Genomic DNA, 17,964 nt, shown 5'->3' on the forward strand with positions numbered 1-17,964 from the left:
TTTTTTTTTTTTTTTTATATAAAAAAAAAAAAAAAAAGAGGGGGGGGGGGGGGGCTTGTCACCACTGAGGGAACTACAAGGCTGCAGGAATTCTTCTAGAATATAGTACAGATGCTCCTTAACTTATGATGGGGTTATGTCCCGCTAAAAACATTGTAAGTTGAAAATATCATTAAGTCAAAAATGTATTTAATATACCTAATCTACCAAACATCATAGCTTAGTCCAGCCTACCTTAAATGTGCTCAGAACACATTAGCCTACAGTTCGGCAATATCATTTAACACAAAGCCTATTTTATAACAATGTGTTGAATATCTCATGTAATTTACTGAATACTGTACTGAATGTGTATCACTTTTGCTTCGTGGTAAAGTTGAAAAATCCTGAATCAAACTATCACTAATTGAGTACTGTCTATATTTTTTTCCAAGATATAAACTAAGTAGCCCTTTTAGCATTCTGGATTGTCAGCTTAAAACATAGCTGGAGAGAAGAAATACAAAGTAAAATAGAAGTAAGGAAGCAGAGAAAGAAAAATAGGAAAGAAATTGAAAGGAAAAAGGTATGCAAAATGGACAGTGTACTTGTTTCAGGAGTGGTAGGCTAGTTTCTACTTTTGCTTAATTTGAACAGGTAAGGAGGAGACATGGAAGAGAGAGGCCAGAGTCCCTCTTAAATGAAAGTAGAAGGAATAAATGAAAATTTGAATGTATTTACTAAACTATCTTATTGGATTTTTAGATAGCCTCAGTTCTACAGACATAGGTTACAGATTACAGATAAATTTGAAACATGAAAACAAGATGAGCACTGAATGAATTTTAAGAGTTTAACTGCTAGTATTGGCCTGTCAAAGATAAATCTGAAGATGACAAATACTATAATGTAACTGCAGAAGGCAAAATATAGACCACTTTCATAATAGCAAAAAAAGTAGTGAAATTGCATTTCTACCCATTCCCAACAGAAAATTCTCCAAAAAAGACATACATTTTGCATAATAACTAATGTATACAACCTCATATATACATTGTCAGTGATTAAATTTCAAGAGTTTTGAATAAAGCAACATAAACCTATTTAATATCAATAATAACACATTTCTAAGAATTATAGTGAAGACAATACAGCGTATGTGAAGACAGTTTTTCAGGTTACCTTCTCTTACACTAAAGGGCATAGTGACAACACCATAAGCACTTGGTACACCGTATAAACAGCAGATAAAGTCAGAGAGATAGTCTAATACACTTAGATCATGCTCCACCACAATGATATATCTGAAAAATAAAAACAGATTTTTATTTAACATATTATGAGCTAAAACTCTTACATAACTATTTTTTTTTACTAGTTACAAATTTCAGAAAAATAGATATATTAAAAAAAATTAAGTGTAAAGAACATATTAAGCAAAAGCCATAAAATATTTTCTTTAATAAGACTCATTATCAGTGTCCATATTTAAAAATGCTTTACTAGGGCCGGCCCGGTGGCGCACTGCTACAGTGCGCCACTTGGGAAGTGTGGTGGCGCTCCCGCCGAGGGTTCGGATCCCACATACAGACCGGCCGCTCACTGGCTGAGCGAGGTGCGGGAGCAACACCGAGGGTTGCGATCCGTTGCTGGTCACGGAAAAAAAAAAAAAAGACAAAAAGGAAAAAAAAAAAAAAATGCTTCCCTAAACTAAAAGGAAAAACAGTAAACATGAAGTTTATGGATATATGAAATTAATGTGTTTTGCTAATAAGAAACAAATTTAAAAATAAACTTTACAAAGTAGAAACAATTACAGATTTAATTCAGAGGTAGCCTAAACTGTTTGCATCTTATGCTATTCAACTTATGTATTAAGCCCTGTACTTGTCCCATGCTAGCTATAGAAGGGGATGCATAAAGATGTGACAGAATCTTTAACCTGAGAACATTCGATTTAGCTGGGGGAAGAAAACAGACATAAAATAACAAGAGACTAGGTGGCAAAATATGTTCTATATAAAACTCATGAAGGTCAGAAAGGAAAATAGGGTAGTGCGGACTGAGACACCTTATGAATTAGATGGGATATAATGTGAAGCTTAAATGGGTAGATTTGAATGAACTGAAAAAAGTATTGCTAGAGTAGAAGCTATTTATTATTATGGCAAGGAACAGTCATGAAGCTTTTATGCAGCACTTTATTACTATTCCAACTTAATGCAAGACATTAAAATAAATGTTCTTCAGACATCTCAAATGCCAACTAAATGTATCAGCTTCCTGCACAAGTAAAAATTCTCCATTTATGTATTAACAGAATCATCTTCCTCCCACAAAAAAATGATTCATTTATTCCCATTGGTATATTGTTTAAATTAAGTCTGTGAACTCTTTCTCAACAATGTTTTGTGTATGAATTTCCTCCTCTTCCTTCTGTGCCTAAATTCTAATTCAGGCTCATTATAGACTTGACAAATCTCATTTTCGTCAGGTCCCCTGGTGTGGCTCTCAATTCCAAATGAAATGAATAATATTCTTAGACTTTCTTTCAAGACATTCCCAAACTTCACCTAGTATCTGTTACTTTATTTATATACAGGAAACAATGAAAAACGGCTTTTTTCCTGAATAATCCACTTTTTTTTCTAATTTCTGTGTGTTTAAGGGCTGTTTTTTTTTTTTTTTCCCTAAATAGTCTCCTGCCTAAATCTTCACCTGTTGAAATTCTACTCAACCCTTTAAGGTACACCTCAAATCCTATCTCTTGTAGGAATAACCTTCCTAATACGCAAATTAACTTTTTCCCACTCATAAACCCCCATAACAAGTATCTGAACTGATACTTGGACTTTTATTATTTTTGAGTACTCCCAAAGCATGCCCATAAACTTTTTAAATTTTGCAGCTGGCAAGTACAGAGATCTGAACCCGTGACTTGGTGCTATAAGTCTGTGCTCTAACCAACTGAACTAACTGGCCAGCCCTCATAAACATTTTGTTTGAAGGGAGACTGTAACACACTTTATCACATTTATGACCTTTAGTCTTATGCTATGTACTAAACAGATACTTAATAAAATTGGGAATGAGAAAATGAAGAATTTGGACTAAAAAAGGCTAATTGGCAATGGGAAAGATGATAGTTTCTGATACAGTGTTGTCCAGTAGAACTTCACATAATTATGGAAATATTCTGCATCTATTTTGAACCATACGGTAACCACTAGCCACAAGTGGGACATAACTAGTTTGACAGAAGTGAATTTTTAATATCACTTAATTTCAATTAATTAAAATCTAAATTACATCTGTCCAGAAGCCACAGCACAATTCTAGAATAAGAGAATGATATATATAGATAAAAAATCATCTCAGAGGGGGTATAGCTCAGTGGTAGAGCATTTGACTGCAAAAATCATCTCAGAAATCTTAATCTGGTGAGAAGAAAGAATCATAGTTCTTTTTTTTTTTTTGGAGCTAAAACAGTAATCCAGGTCTTAGGTATACATGAAGTCTCACATGAAAAGAGAAAATTAAGAGAAAATGTTTTCTACCATGACTGTGGTAGTAGCAAGAAAAATGGCAAATCACCTAGGTGAGCTGATACTCCTCCTGCCTTCGTGTCTTTGTTGTCACTGATCCATTATCTGGAATACTTCTCTACTTTTTAAATCCATTAAAGTCCACCATTAAAACACTATGCTTCCTTCAAGACCCAGTGTGAAGCAGCATAGTACTATGCAGTGGCTTTTAATTTGCTTTGAAAGGAAGAAAAGAATAGGTCAAATCTCCTGCCTCTCCCAACTTCAAATGGAATTCAAAGACAAAATTCCAAAATACAAGCACAAATATAATTTAGGTCAGCCACTCTGTTTTCTGAGGATTTGGAAAGAAATTAAACCCAATAGTATAGTTAAAAAGGTACACCATACAATTAATCTGCGGCTACCTGATAGTCTTCAATCTTACTGATAATGTTCTAAGTACTAACTCTATGAAACCTCTTATATCACTGTTCTTTTCTCCAACCTGTGATCTCTCTATTCCTCATTGTTTATCCAAGGACATCCTCTCCCAAGATATACTTCTTGTGACTCTTTAACATAAATCCATCATTACATAAAAGATTATTTTAACCCAATATCTATAAATAAGACTAGCACAATTGTGCAAATGTCTTAATCATTTTCTCCACTTTGTCAATCTAATTTGTCTTAACAGGTAACATGTTATTCCTATTGCAATTAAGGTTAATACCCTCTCTCTCACAATATGGGAAAAAGTCTTGTATAGTATTACTTTACTTCACTTTTTCTTTTTTTAGGTCCATCCACATCTATTTATTTATTTCATCTACTTGTTGTTCTTACACAGAATAGCTCCTAATCTTTTACTTTTAAATTTACTCATTATTAGTGGCTATGAACATCTGATATCTAATGATTTGCCTGAACATTTACCTACTGAAATACATTATCATCTGGTTGCAAATTACTTCCTTTTAGTTCTTTTTACTATGGTTAGGACATTATTTGATACTTTCAAATTTATGTGTGAACACAGATAATATTATCTATGACTTTCATTTTATTATAATACAGGGCTATAAAAATACTTTTTATAAAAAGGGGCTTGGTTTGAGAACTACTGACTTGATGGCTTGTGTATTCTCTTCCAGACTATGGTACACATGTATTCTTTTCTCTACTACATTGTGAAGTCCTTGAATACTGGTACTACATTTTTTTTTTCCTTTTTGTCTTTTTTCGTGACCGGTAATGGGATCGCAACCCTCGGTGTCGCGCCTGTACCGCGACCAGCAATGGGATCACAACCCTCGGTGTCGCGCCCGCACCTACCGCGCTCAACCAGTGAGTGGACCGGTCTCTATATGGGATCCGAACCCTCGGCGGGAGTGCTGCCGCGCTCCCAAGCGCCGAACTCTACCGAGTGCGCCACCAGGCCGGCCCCTGGTACTACATTTTAAAACTTGCATTCCCCAAAGAGCCTATCATAGTGCCCAGGATTTTTATGAAATGAAAATTATGGCTACTATTTGACTCAAATAAAATAGTCTGTTTACCACTGTTATTCTAAGTTTCACTTTGAAGTATGTTAGTAGATTATTTATCCTTTCTAGCACTTGTGCTCTGTAAATCTAAGCAGTTGAGTTTTTCTTCAACTCTAAAAACTTCTTAGCCATTATCCTTTCATGCCTTCTTCAGACTCTTAAGATATAAGTAGTCTTCACATTCCATTCTCCATGTTTCTGTACCTCCCTTCTGTATTTCAATCTTATCTCTCTGCTATATTCTAGTAACTTTCTCATATCAACTTTTCAGGTTTCTAATCCTCTTTCCTGCTGTCCCTAACCTAATCTGTCCAGTGAGTTTTTGATGTCACTATACTTTTAGTTTCTAGTTTTTGAACATTTACCTATTGCTTTTTTATAACATCACATTTTAAGGTATTTGAGTTCTTTTATTGTAAATATCTTATTTTAAATATTATTATTTTACAGCCTCTTTTAGATTATCAGCTGAAGTTACTGAGGTCTAATCCTGCTGTCTTGCTATGTCTACTGACTAATTTGTAGACAGTTTCCTCCTGTAATTTATAATCCTACATCTGAGCTCATGCTTATGAGTGTTTTACCTGTAGGAATCCTGTGCAACCAGGGTTGAGGGTATATCCCTCCAGAGTGGTTTATATTTGCTTCTGCTATGAATCATATGACTAAAAATTACAAAACCTTTTTGGTTACTTTCTCACCTTGAAAGGTTCACAGACTCCACTGATTACATAAATTTCAGTTCCATAGCCATGTGAGTTGCTGGCTCTTGAATTTAAAAGGGAGCCATACCTTCTCTTCCAACAAGCTCAGTGAGTGAAAGATACATGGTTTCTTGATATTGCCATGTGCTAATAAGGAACTTGTTATCAACTTGCCCTTCTGCTGAGAAGGCAGTCCTTTGAGAGTTCTGGCATTCTATGCACGATAATCAACTACAAGGCCTTGCTTCTTGTCCACAGGTGGTTGTTAAAACCCAAGACCTATTACAGAGGCCAGCAACATCTGGAAAGCCATGCTCTTGTTTTTCTTTATAGTTTGTGTTTTGGTTTTTGATCTCTTGGGAATTCTCTTGCTTTCTTGCAAGATCAGCCATGTATTTAAAAGGATGCTTACTAAATCAGTTACTAAGGAGAGAAAGCAATACAAAATACTATGTAGAAAAAAACCCTGGGTTCTGGTTGCAGTTTTGTCATGTAGTAAATTTGTAACCTAGGACAAATCACTAGCTTTTCTGATCTTAAACTTCCTCATCTGCAAAATGGCAATACCACCAAAAGATTCTTAGAAGATTACCACAAGGATCAAAAGAGATAAAATTCAAAAACTTGACAAACTACAAAAGCACCATATATAGGGAGGAGGATGTCGTGATTACTTAACAAAAGTTATTAAGAATCCTCTTTTGCTCAGCAAGATTCTGAACAACAGAATTATTCTGGTGATTCCTAGAATGTTCTAAATTTGTGTGTGTATGTGTATATGGGAGAGTGATACTCATTTAAGGATACGGTAAAAGCTAAGGATCTGCTTCTCAGAAAGCTATACACATATGGTAAAATCTGCACACAATTTTCATAGTATTCTTACCCTCCCTGGAAACAGGAGGTGTCAATAAATGAATCTCACACTAAGAACCTCTGTTCTCTATAGAGGAAGGTAAATTCAGGTGGTAGCTAGAAACAACCAAGATGAAAAACATGTACATAATGTTGACAGTCCCAGCATATTACTCTTTAGAAATCTGTAAAATTCCTGAACAAAATAACACAGGAATATTTCAGATCTGTACTTACCTGTCTGGATTTATTAGAGATCTTATAGTAATAGCAGCCTTTAATCGCTGCTTGACATCTAGGTAACTAGAAGGTTCATCAAACATAAAACTATAAATGAGAAAAAAAAAAGAAAAGCAAATATAATAATTTTGAAAGACAAATATGACAATTTTATTTTGTGTATTATTTTACAGCATTGTAATATTGTCAGCTTCTGATTTAACAACAACAATCTCCTCATATGAAGAGACTACCAGTAATGCTAAAAATTTCTGTATTCTGTTCAGATACAAAAGAAAATTATGAAAAGCAGGACTACACATCAAGTTTGGGGAGAGCCTTCCAGATTAGGCTAACTTACAAATTGGTACCTCCTCATGAAAAACATTCTAATATAGTCTGAAGTAGTTTGGAGAACTTTTCTCTTAATTAGCTAAAGATAGCTGCATTAAAGAAAATAGTTTTTTGGAGGGCAATGCACAGAATTCATAGAATACTTTGTGGAAAAGAGCTAGTCTGCACCGGATACTAGAGTAGAAATGTGGGGAAAAAAGGGAGCAATAAATATCTGGGAGGAGAGAGGCACTAAGAAGGTAGAAGGAAACTTGACTTTTTCACTCTCCTCTTCTCCCTCACATGGCATGCCACCCTTAATCTGGGTGATCTAAAAGACCTCATGTTTTACTTCAGGTATTTAATTTGCTGGCTTGGTTGGACAGCTTAAGTCTTAAAAACTATGCTTTTTATTAAGGGCTTAAATTATAAATAACTGACTTTTTATTAAAAAGCTCTGAACCCTGTAAGTTATAAATTGCTTATCAAAATATGAACGATAGTTTTCCTCCCTACAGAAATAATAAGGAAAATGGGTAGTAGATGCACAACTGTTTTCACATCTTACCTGAAAATTACAGCTTTAGATACCATTTCTTTTAGTTTCTCTCAAAACCACTGCTTTATTAGCAGCATTACAAATAAAAATTCTAAAATAATGATTAAGATATGCAAAAATTGTAAAGTAACCTACATATCAGCTTTCTGTATGCAAACAACAGCACAAGCAAATCTCTGCAACTCTCCTCCTGAAAGATCTTCAACATTTCGTTCTTTTAGGTGGGTTAAATCTACAAAGAACATAGAGGCATTGCGTTCAATGTTATAACTTTTATTTTACCTCTTCCAGACAAAACGTATATTGCACGTCATCACTATGGGTTTGAATGATATTTCAGTTGAAAACTGTATAAAATAAAAAGTAAATATGACTGGAGATTTTCCCATTTATTTCAATAATCCATTATAAAGATGTATACCTTTATGACTTCAGTCCAGGGTTTATTAATTAAGACACATATACAAAAGACAAAAAAACCAAAAACACTTACCAAGCTGCTGACATACAATTGCCTGTGTCTTTGTTTCATCCTTTCGGTCCAAAATAGACCCAACTGTTCCCTGTCATAATATACCAGAAATAGTTACCCCTATTTTCCTTCAATATAAAAAGAGTCACAAAGTAAAATGAGTTTACTTTGCTATATTGTTTAAACCTCCAACAATATCTATAATTTATAAATTCCTCTAAAAAAAGCAACTAACCTTTGCAGCCTTAGGAATTTGGTCTACATATTGAGGTTTGATAATGGCTTTTAGATCATCTTCTAGAATCTTGGTAAAGTAATTTTGTAATTCAGATCCACGGAAATAAGTTAAAATCTCTTGCCAGTCAGGTGGATCCTGAAAATATACATATAATGATCTGAATTTAAATTAATAATACAATTACAAAGAGGATAAATGCTATACAAAATAGAACACATGCCTAAATAGAATATTCTGATTTCTAACTTTAAGACTGTAAGCATACCAACTCATAACAGTTAAAGGAAACTAAGAATTTTCAGTTAAATAGCATTAACAGATTTTAATTAAAAAGGAATGAAAGAGCTTCATTTATGTAGTTTCTCCACATAAATTCCACAAATAATCTTGAAAATAAGGACATTAAAAAAAAAATCACTCAATCTCATGAAACAGACCCAAGATATTAATTTTTATAAGCTGGTAATACATACATCATACTTTCCAAGGTTTGGCTTTTGCTTTCCTGCTAAAATTTTTAAAGCAGTTGACTTTCCAATACCATTAGTTCCAACTAATCCCAACACTTCACCTGGACGAGGTATAGGCAACCTATTTCACGTATACAAAAATAATAAAATTCAGACTTAGGTAGGAAAAACTACATAATACAAGAATGATGTATTTTAATGCACTTGCGCTTCACATGCATTCACTAATAAGCTAAGAAATATATGCCAGATATTATTGGCTATTAGGAAAAAAAAAAAACCAGCCAAGATTAACTTAAACTGTTAATTGTTAGAAATGCATCCATGACCAGTATTACTCCAAATTTTACTTATTCAATTTTCATTCAGTCCATTCTAAAGTAACATTTCCTCTTTAAATATACAGCTCAGTTTTAATGTATAACAAAATGCTTTGGTATAAAATTACACAGCAGGTGCAACCTCACACTGTCTGTTTTTTTCCTGGCCTACCATTTACTTACAAGGAGAGAAGTGCCACATCAACCAGAAATATTCCACTTCATTCTCCCTGCTGCAGTAGGCCCCTTAAAGCTGGCAGGTTGAGAAATACCTTTTTACTAAAAAATCTAGACTCCCACATTCAAATATTAGTGTTCAGCAGATAAAAATCTCAAAGAACTAAGGACTTGTTTGTGATTTAATAATATATGTCCAAGTTTAGTGTGTATCTGTAGATTATAAGATTAATGAATAAACACAATCAAAGTCCCCTTAAAAGTTACTTTGGGGATAAAGGTACTGAGAATCACCTGGAACTTTTCCAACTTACCAAGGTCCAGATCCTACATCCAGAGATTACAATGTAATTCAACTGGGCTGAAACCTGGGCATTAGTATTTTTTTTTTTTTTTTTGTCTTTTTCCGTGTCCGGCAATGGATCGCAACCCTTAGTGTTGCCCCCATACCGGACCGGGACCGGCAACGGGATCGCAACCCTTGGTGCTGCCCCCGCGCCTCGCTCAGCCAGTGAGCGGGAACCGGTCTGTATGTGGGATCCGAACCCTCGGGCGGGAGCGCCGCCGCGCTTCCCAAGCGGCGCACTATCCAGTGCGCCACCGGGCCGGCCCCGTGGGCATTAGTATTTTTAAAAAGTCCCCCAGGTAATTCTAATGTTAACCAGAATGAACCACTGACATACACAATATGATTCTACATAGTATTATAATACCGTATTCCTCTTTAGTGAATGGTTAATATTTTTTCCATTTTTGCATTTCTCTGAAAATTCCAAAATTTTAACTTGACTGAAGTAAAGGGGAATGTTGACTTGAAAATATACCTGTGAAGTTTGAAGGCATTGGCACAATATCGATGTGTTGTTTCTTTTTCCAAGTTGCTCGGTAAATTGACAATTGATAAAGCGCCAAAGGGGCATTTCTGTTATTTAAAGTAGAGAATTAGTGATACATTTTATGAGTGTTTAACAATTATTGAAAAACAGTATAGAACTCAAGGTTTTTGTTTTTGTGTTTATTTTTAGATATTAGATAAGAGAAGGCTAAGAGGCAAGACAAAAAAATGGTTATTGAATATATGATTCCATATTCTTCATACCAGATGCTGTCCCTCTACTTCCCTCAATTATTCCTGCCCTTCTATATACTTCCTTTTGTACCTTGCAAAATCTTAACTTTAAGGTCAAGGATCGTATCTTTTTTGGGCTATTTCAGTCCTACTTGCTAGCATATTTGCACAGACCAAGGATTAATGTCTTTCCATTGTGACTTGTATCCAACCCATATGAAAAAGATGCTTCACTAATTAAAAAATGAAACAAAACACAAATTCATTAAAAAAAAAAAAACCTATTCAAAGAACATAGGATTATCAGGTAAATGTCCAAAAAAACAAGAATGGCAAATACAAGAAGGTCACTTAAGAGTGGTAACGTGGCTAGAAAAATTTCTCAGAAGTACAGACAACTGTAGAGGTACATCCAAAGAGTGTAACCTCAGACTAAAGATCTGTTTAGCAAACGTGTTCAATAAGCTCAGGGACCAATTCAAAAGTCTCTGTATATAAAGGTTTCAGTAAATTTCCATTTCATAAGTTACAGTGTAGAGGTACATCCAAAGAGTGTAACCTCAGACTAAAGATCTGTTTAGCAAACGTGTTCAATAAGCTCAGGGGACCAATTCAAAAGTCTCTGTATATAAAGGTTTCAGTAAATTTCCATTTCATAAGTTACAAGAACATAGAGAATAAAAAAAAAAACCCTCCTATTTTCTAATAGAGTAATTACCAACTTCTAACTAAAACTATTAATTCTTTAGAAACTATATTTTCCCACCAGTAGAGTTACCTACATTTAAAACTTCTATTATTGTCTTTTCATCAATGTACACGAAATGCTTATAGGCTGCATGTGATTTAAACTTCTCTAAAAATATCCACTGTTCACATATGAGGTGCATTATAAGCATTTTCGTGTTCTGGAAAGTATACATTACGTTCCCCCCACCTCCAATAGATTAACCTCAGTACGTTTTCAGCCACTAAAGTGCATATCCAAACTTTTAGAATCTCATTTTTCTATAGCAGCAAAGAAAGAAAATAGAATAGATAATACGAGTTGAATATCCCTTATCCAAAATGCTTGGGACCAAAAGTGTTTTGGATTTTAGATTTTGGAATACTTGCAAAATACATACTGGTTGAGTGTCCCTATTCTGAAAATCCAAAATGGTCCAATGGGCACTTTCTCTGAGCACTGCTTTTGAGCCTCACGTTGATGCTCAAAAAGTTCCAGATTTTGAAGCATTTTGGATTTCAGATTAGGGATTCTCAACCTATTCTATATTGTTCAAAACCAGATTCCCAGCACCTAGGACACAGGCAGGCATCTAATAAGAGATTAGTAAATACTTGCTGAAAGGAATGTTTCTCTTGTACTCAAAACAAGAGACAAAGTTTCAGGGATCCACGAAATCTTTCTGGATATTTAACCAAGGGTTCAAAAAACAATGTAAAATATACATCTGATTTATGTGAACAATAAATAAGGAGATATCCATACTCATTTTTTTAACACATTATCTACAAATAAAAATATCTAAATTAAGATATTTACACGGTAGCTCCTAAATTTCTTTTATGAACCATAGTTGGAAATTCACCATTCATAAGTCAAAGCCTAATCACTATTCAATGCAACAAAAATTGAGATTAAAAAAAAAATGAAACTATTGGGATAAATTCAATAGAAGCATATGTAATACAGAAGCAGCAGCACTTATGGTTTAGATTAAATTAAAAAAATTTTGGCTGTGAGCATTTCTATTTAGAAGGTGTAAATTTAAAATTATATATGGACTTGAAAAAAAGTGTAATATGATAGTCATATTTTTGTATTTATATTTCCAAAATGTTCTGGTAAACACATGCTGGAGAATGTCCTTCTCATAAAAGGGTGAAAAAAAAAGAAATTAATTTTGATTGGAAATGGTTTTACAAAGTTGAGTATAGCAAGGATAACAAAAAGCATGGTTTAATTACTTAAAAAAAAAAAAAGAAAAAAAAGCAACAATGTCACTGATATAAAAATACCACTTCCCTAAATATACACTATTCATTTGCTTTAAATTTTGACTCTTTCAAAACAGTTGTAATATTCAGAATTTTCAGATTTCACTTTCAGGTTACAAATTTGATTCAATATATAAAATATTATCACTTACCTTAATACAAATACCACAACCAATACAAAGTGTTTCAGAAATCCATGCTATTTTGCTCTGGGGTGTAACCTCTATGCATAATTTTCCTGGTAAAGGAAAAGATACAATTAAGTCATTTTCCTAGATATTCTAATTTTCTGAACATTGTTATTTAGGCAATGCTGATTCCGAATTTCCATACAGAAGCAGATTTTCCAAAACAAAGGCCATACAAAGAAATACATTTGAGATAATGTCTTGAATGAGTGCTTTGTGGGGGTGGATTTCTGAATTAAATTTCTGAATTTGTTAGTTATATCAATACTCTTGTCAGGCAATACGGAGATAACTCCAATATATTTATTCTGTTTAATTTGCTATTGGGGAAGAAAATATGCTAGCAAAAATATGACTGATCTTGAAATATCTTTATTTTTAAGCTGACTGATCTGAATCTTTAATTCATAAAATATGCTTTGGAAATGGTAAGGCACACTACAGAAAGAAATTAAATATGTTAGCTAGATCAATGAAACTACAAAAAGGTATACAGTCATATACAGGAAAACTAGACGCGGTATTAGGGATATTAATGGAATTTCTGAATACCATGGGAGATAATAACAGATGACTCCTGAAGTTTCTTTTAAGATTCGGTAATTCTATACCTCACTAGTACATTTAAAGTAATAATTAACATAGCTCTTAAAGACTAACAACAATTTGTCAACTCTGAATTGTTGAAAATTTATTTAATCCTGAAAATAGAGCAAAACCTCATGAGTAGTCATTCCTATTAAGCTCGTTATTCTTGTTTTTTTTTAAAGATGAGAATACTGTCAAGTACAAAGTTTTCGGTAGCTCTTCCCCCATGAATCTAAAAGTAATTATAGTATTTTGGAGAATAGCAAGAGTCAGTAACCTGAACTCTGATTTGACTTCATATTAATGGACTTTTAAATATTGATACATTATTCTACAATAAGTTGTTGCAGTTTTAAAAAACAGAATCACTTAGTTGTAAAGCAATAAAAGAAATTTAGAACAAATTCTGGTTTCTTCATCTCATCTTCATAAAGAAACTAATGGGGAAAACAAAGTAAATGTCCACTCAAAACTACCAACTTTCAAAACCTTTTTTTATCCTTAAATGATCCACAGAACAACTTACCCATTCGAACCACAGGACAACTCTTTTTGCACTCCTGCCGACATTTCTTGGGCTTACATTTGTCATGGTTGACAATAGCAATTCTTGTCAATTTGTCTGCCATAATTGTAAGAAAGTAAGAATATCCAGCTCTGCTATTAAAGAAAAATTAATAAAATTATGGCAAATTCAATGCCATTAGTTAAGAGAAATAATTCATAGGTATAAAAGTTAGACAAGAGGACATAAATGATCACTATATGGAGATGATATGATTATCTGGAAAACACAAGAAAATTAAAAAATTTAAAAAACAGTAATCTAGTAAGGTTGGGAAAAGAAAATTTTACATATATATATATATATACCTTAATCAGAAGATTTATATAGGAAAAAAATGCCAAAAAGAAAATACCTAGGAATATACTTAAGATATATATATAATATATATATATATATATTATATATATATAATGAGGAAATTTTCAAAATACCACTGAATGACATAAAAGACCTAAACAAGTAAAATGACATGTTGTCTCAGTTTTTATAATAAAGAATAATCAGTATCAGAGATTACAATCCTCCCTGAATTTATATATTTAATCTGACTTCATGGAGGAAAAAAATGAGCCAAACTAAATATAAAGCCCTTATGGAAATAAGCAGTAGTAATAGCCAGGAAAAGTGAAAAAGAGCAGATGGGAAAAATTCCACTTAACAGATGAACAAAACATGATATAAAGCTTCAGTAACTAATACTGATACCAGTGTCTGAATACAGACAATTAAAATAGAAAGACCAGATATAAAAACTGATACATATGACAAAGATGTTAATTCTCCTCCCACACTAAGCATTACTTCATTTCTTAACCACCTCACTATAATGACACTACTGATGGAAACAGCAAATAATTATTAAGGTTGTGATCGTCATATCGATCAACTGGAAAAAGTAAAAATTGCATTTCACTGGGAACTTGTCATATTGCCAGATGGGTTTCATGCTAACAGCAATGAAATTAAAAGACCAATAACTATATACACACACACACATATATACTGCGCTCACTTTGAAAGCTTTTGTAAGTCTTGCTATATGACAGTGTTATCAACTACATAGCATTAGATCAAGGTGAACTTAAAAACCTTTTACAACATTGGGCTTAATTAATAGACATTAATTCCCTTAGAATGGTGATTAAATGATTCCAAAAAGTGCCTTAATATTTCAGTTTATTACAGTATGTAATGAAAACATAAAGCCAAAAGATATCCATTTACAAAGACATTCTGTTAGCTTTTTTTTTTTAAAGATGACTGGTAAGGGGATCTTAACCCTTGACTTGGTGTTGTCAGCACCATGCTCACCCAGTGAACGAACCAGCCATCCCTATATGGGATCCGAACCCATGGCCTTGGTGTTACCAGCATCACACTCTCCTGAGTGAGCCAAAGGCTGGCCCCGTTAGCTTTTTAATACTGTGATCCTCAACTCTGATTTTTTTTTTTTTTTTTTTGACAGACTCCACTCCCGCGCAGACCCCTCAAGTCTTTCTCACTTACATCAATATCATTAGGCTCTGATGGCGGATAAGAGATCTTGCTCCTCATTGCTGTCCCAGACTATTATCTCTCTTTCCTCCCTAGAAACAGTTTTGCCTCTCGAACCATCCAACTGCTTAGTCACTTACCATCAAATTACTCCTTTTCATTCTTGGAAGATTTCAGCCCTTAGTTAACTTTCATCCTCTCTTTCACAATTCCTGATACAGTTCTTGGTGATTTCAATATGCTCAATATTCAACAGATTATCCTGCTATTCATAGCCTGTACTTTTAGTTCTAACTTCTCTAATATCTTGTCTTCTACCCTACCATTATTACCAATAATTGCAAACTGTCCACAACTTCAGTTTCAAATTCCCCATTCTCCAACCACCGCTCCTATATTTTCTGCTTTACCCCCCTAATACACAATAATACAGCAACTCTTTGATCCTCTCTCCCCCATTTTCGAAGCCTACCATCTGTTTTGATTCTACCACATTTCCACTGTCCCTCAGCCATTGGTATCATTTCCTTTCTTACCTAGCTAAAATTCCATTGTCAATCATTTATATTTCTAACCACAATCTTGGTTAAGTTGAACTCTTCACCTGTACACATATAGCTGAAAACGCAAAGAGAAAAAAACAGTCTGCTGACTAGTTTCCCTTTAAATTCATCATCTCAAATGGACCCTTGTGCCAACCAGCAATCACACTGTGTGTATTTTCCTAGCTAAGTCCCTTTGCACACTAAAAGACATTCCCTAAGGAGAATGTTTCAATAACTCTCCCTCCTGTCTTTCACACCAATTATTCTCTCCACTGTCTCAGTCCCATCAGCATTCAAACATTTTATTATCTGACCCAATTATTTCCTATTGTTTATTTCTCCTTCTTTATAACTACTTGAAAGAGCTGCCAATACTTACTCAGTGTCTCAAATTACTCTCCACACATTCTCTCTGGAATCCATTCCAGGCTTTCTTGAGTGCCCATCATTTCATCAAAACAACTTTTCGTACCATTACTGTTCTTCAACGGCTAAATGGTTATTTATCAGACCTTAATTATTCTGACAAATCTATTACATCTGACACAAATTATGACTTTCTCCTACCAGATAAAAACCCTTTCTTAACTTAGTTCTACGATACAGCACTAATCTGTTTTTCCTCCTAGTTTACTGGTCACTCACTCCTCTTTATTTCCCAAGATTCTAGATGTTGAGAATGTCCTAACACTTGGCCATTTTTTCTACCTATTATTTATTCCCCAAGGTGTTCTATTCTGTCCCAGGGCTTTAAATCCTAATTATATGCTGAAAACTCTCAAATTCCTATCTGTAGTTAGGACAGCTCTCCTGAACTCCAAACTTGTACATCTATCCACCTGCCTAACCCACACCTTCTCTAAACGGTCTACTAGGTGTCTCCCCAACTGAGTTCCTGAAATCCTCACCAAAATTTGCTTGTCTAGCAGCCTCGCCCACTCTATTAAATGGCAACTCCAGTCTTCCATTTGCTCAGGCCAAAATCCATGAAGTCATCTTTCTTTTCCACTCCACAACAGCAAATCTTCTTGAATCTACCTAAAAAATACATCCAGAATCTGACCACTTCTCATGACTCTGGTTGAGGCCATCATCATCATCATCATCTCTTATCTGCATTATGCTAATAGCTTCCTAACAGATCTCTTTGTTTATACCCTTTGTCTCCTCCTACTCCAAACCTCAACAGTTCATTCTCAACACAGGAATCAGAATAATCCTTTTAAAGAGTAAAACCACATCATGTCACTCCTCTATTTAAAATCCTGCAATGGCTTCCCTTCTCAGTCTGAGTAAAAGCCAAAGTCCTCAAAATAACCAATGAGGCACTGATCAGCCTGTTAATATTCTGACCTCATCTCCAACTACTCTAGCTCTTGTTCTTTTGGTTCCAGCCACGCTGGGTCTTTGTTGTTCCTAGAACATGGCACTTTCTGTTTCTTCTGCCTGTAATGCTATTCCCTCTAGAGAGTTACATGGCTCACTCCTTCAAGTCTTTACTATATATTTCTCAGCAAGCCTTTTCTAGCTATACTACCAAAACACATCCAACTGTCTTTTTATCCCTCTTTCTTGCTTTATTTTTCTCCTTAGGGCTACTATAAGACATACTATATATTTCATATATCCCCCTTGTGTATATATATATATATACACATTTATTGTGTGTATGAGTATACATGCTCTCTCCACACACACAAACGCACATATATTTTTTCCCTCTCCAAGTAGAATGTACTCCATCATCATGAGGGCAGGGATTTTTGTTTGTTCATTCCAGTGGCTGGACCAGTGCCTAGTATATAGTAGGAGCTCAAACATTTCTGTTGAATGAATGAGAGAATAAATTTAAATATAGTAAATAATTTTCATATAGGTTATAACAATTTCAGAAATCTTGCAACCTACCAGTATTATGGTGAGTTGTCCACTAAACTATTTACCAAAAAAAAAAAAAATCATCTAAAGGATACTAAATATTCATGTAATAAACACAGAGTTATGCTAACAAACAGGTTCACTTTACTCCTTTTAAAACTGGTTTAGGGCCGGCCCGGTGGCGCACTGGATAGTGCGCCGCTTGGGAAGTGTGGCGGCGCTCCCGCCCGAGG

General features: G+C 34.3%; 1 protein-coding gene across 2 annotated transcripts in view; it reads right to left on the minus strand.

Annotated features, from left to right (window-relative positions):
* ABCE1 (ATP-binding cassette, sub-family E (OABP), member 1) overlaps positions 1–17,964 on the minus strand; it is a 32,833-nt gene that overhangs the window by 11,539 nt on the left and 3,330 nt on the right. The window contains exons 2-10 of one of the 2 annotated variants that reach the window (XM_008585933.1): positions 13,773–13,906; positions 12,623–12,708; positions 10,225–10,322; positions 8,907–9,024; positions 8,431–8,568; positions 8,217–8,286; positions 7,859–7,955; positions 6,850–6,939; positions 1,162–1,283 (exon numbers count right to left, since the gene is read on the minus strand). In XM_008585933.1, coding sequence (XP_008584155.1) covers positions 1,162–1,283; positions 6,850–6,939; positions 7,859–7,955; positions 8,217–8,286; positions 8,431–8,568; positions 8,907–9,024; positions 10,225–10,322; positions 12,623–12,708; positions 13,773–13,875 — 922 coding nt within the window. In that variant the 5' untranslated portion in view covers positions 13,876–13,906. The remainder of the gene's footprint in view (positions 1–1,161; positions 1,284–6,849; positions 6,940–7,858; positions 7,956–8,216; positions 8,287–8,430; positions 8,569–8,906; positions 9,025–10,224; positions 10,323–12,622; positions 12,709–13,772; positions 13,907–17,964) is intronic. The other variant, XM_008585934.1, reaches the window with a different exon arrangement.

Source organism: Galeopterus variegatus, unplaced genomic scaffold, assembly GCF_000696425.1.
Source record: "Galeopterus variegatus unplaced genomic scaffold, G_variegatus-3.0.2 Scaffold3765, whole genome shotgun sequence".
Taxonomy (NCBI): Eukaryota; Metazoa; Chordata; class Mammalia; order Dermoptera; family Cynocephalidae; genus Galeopterus; species Galeopterus variegatus.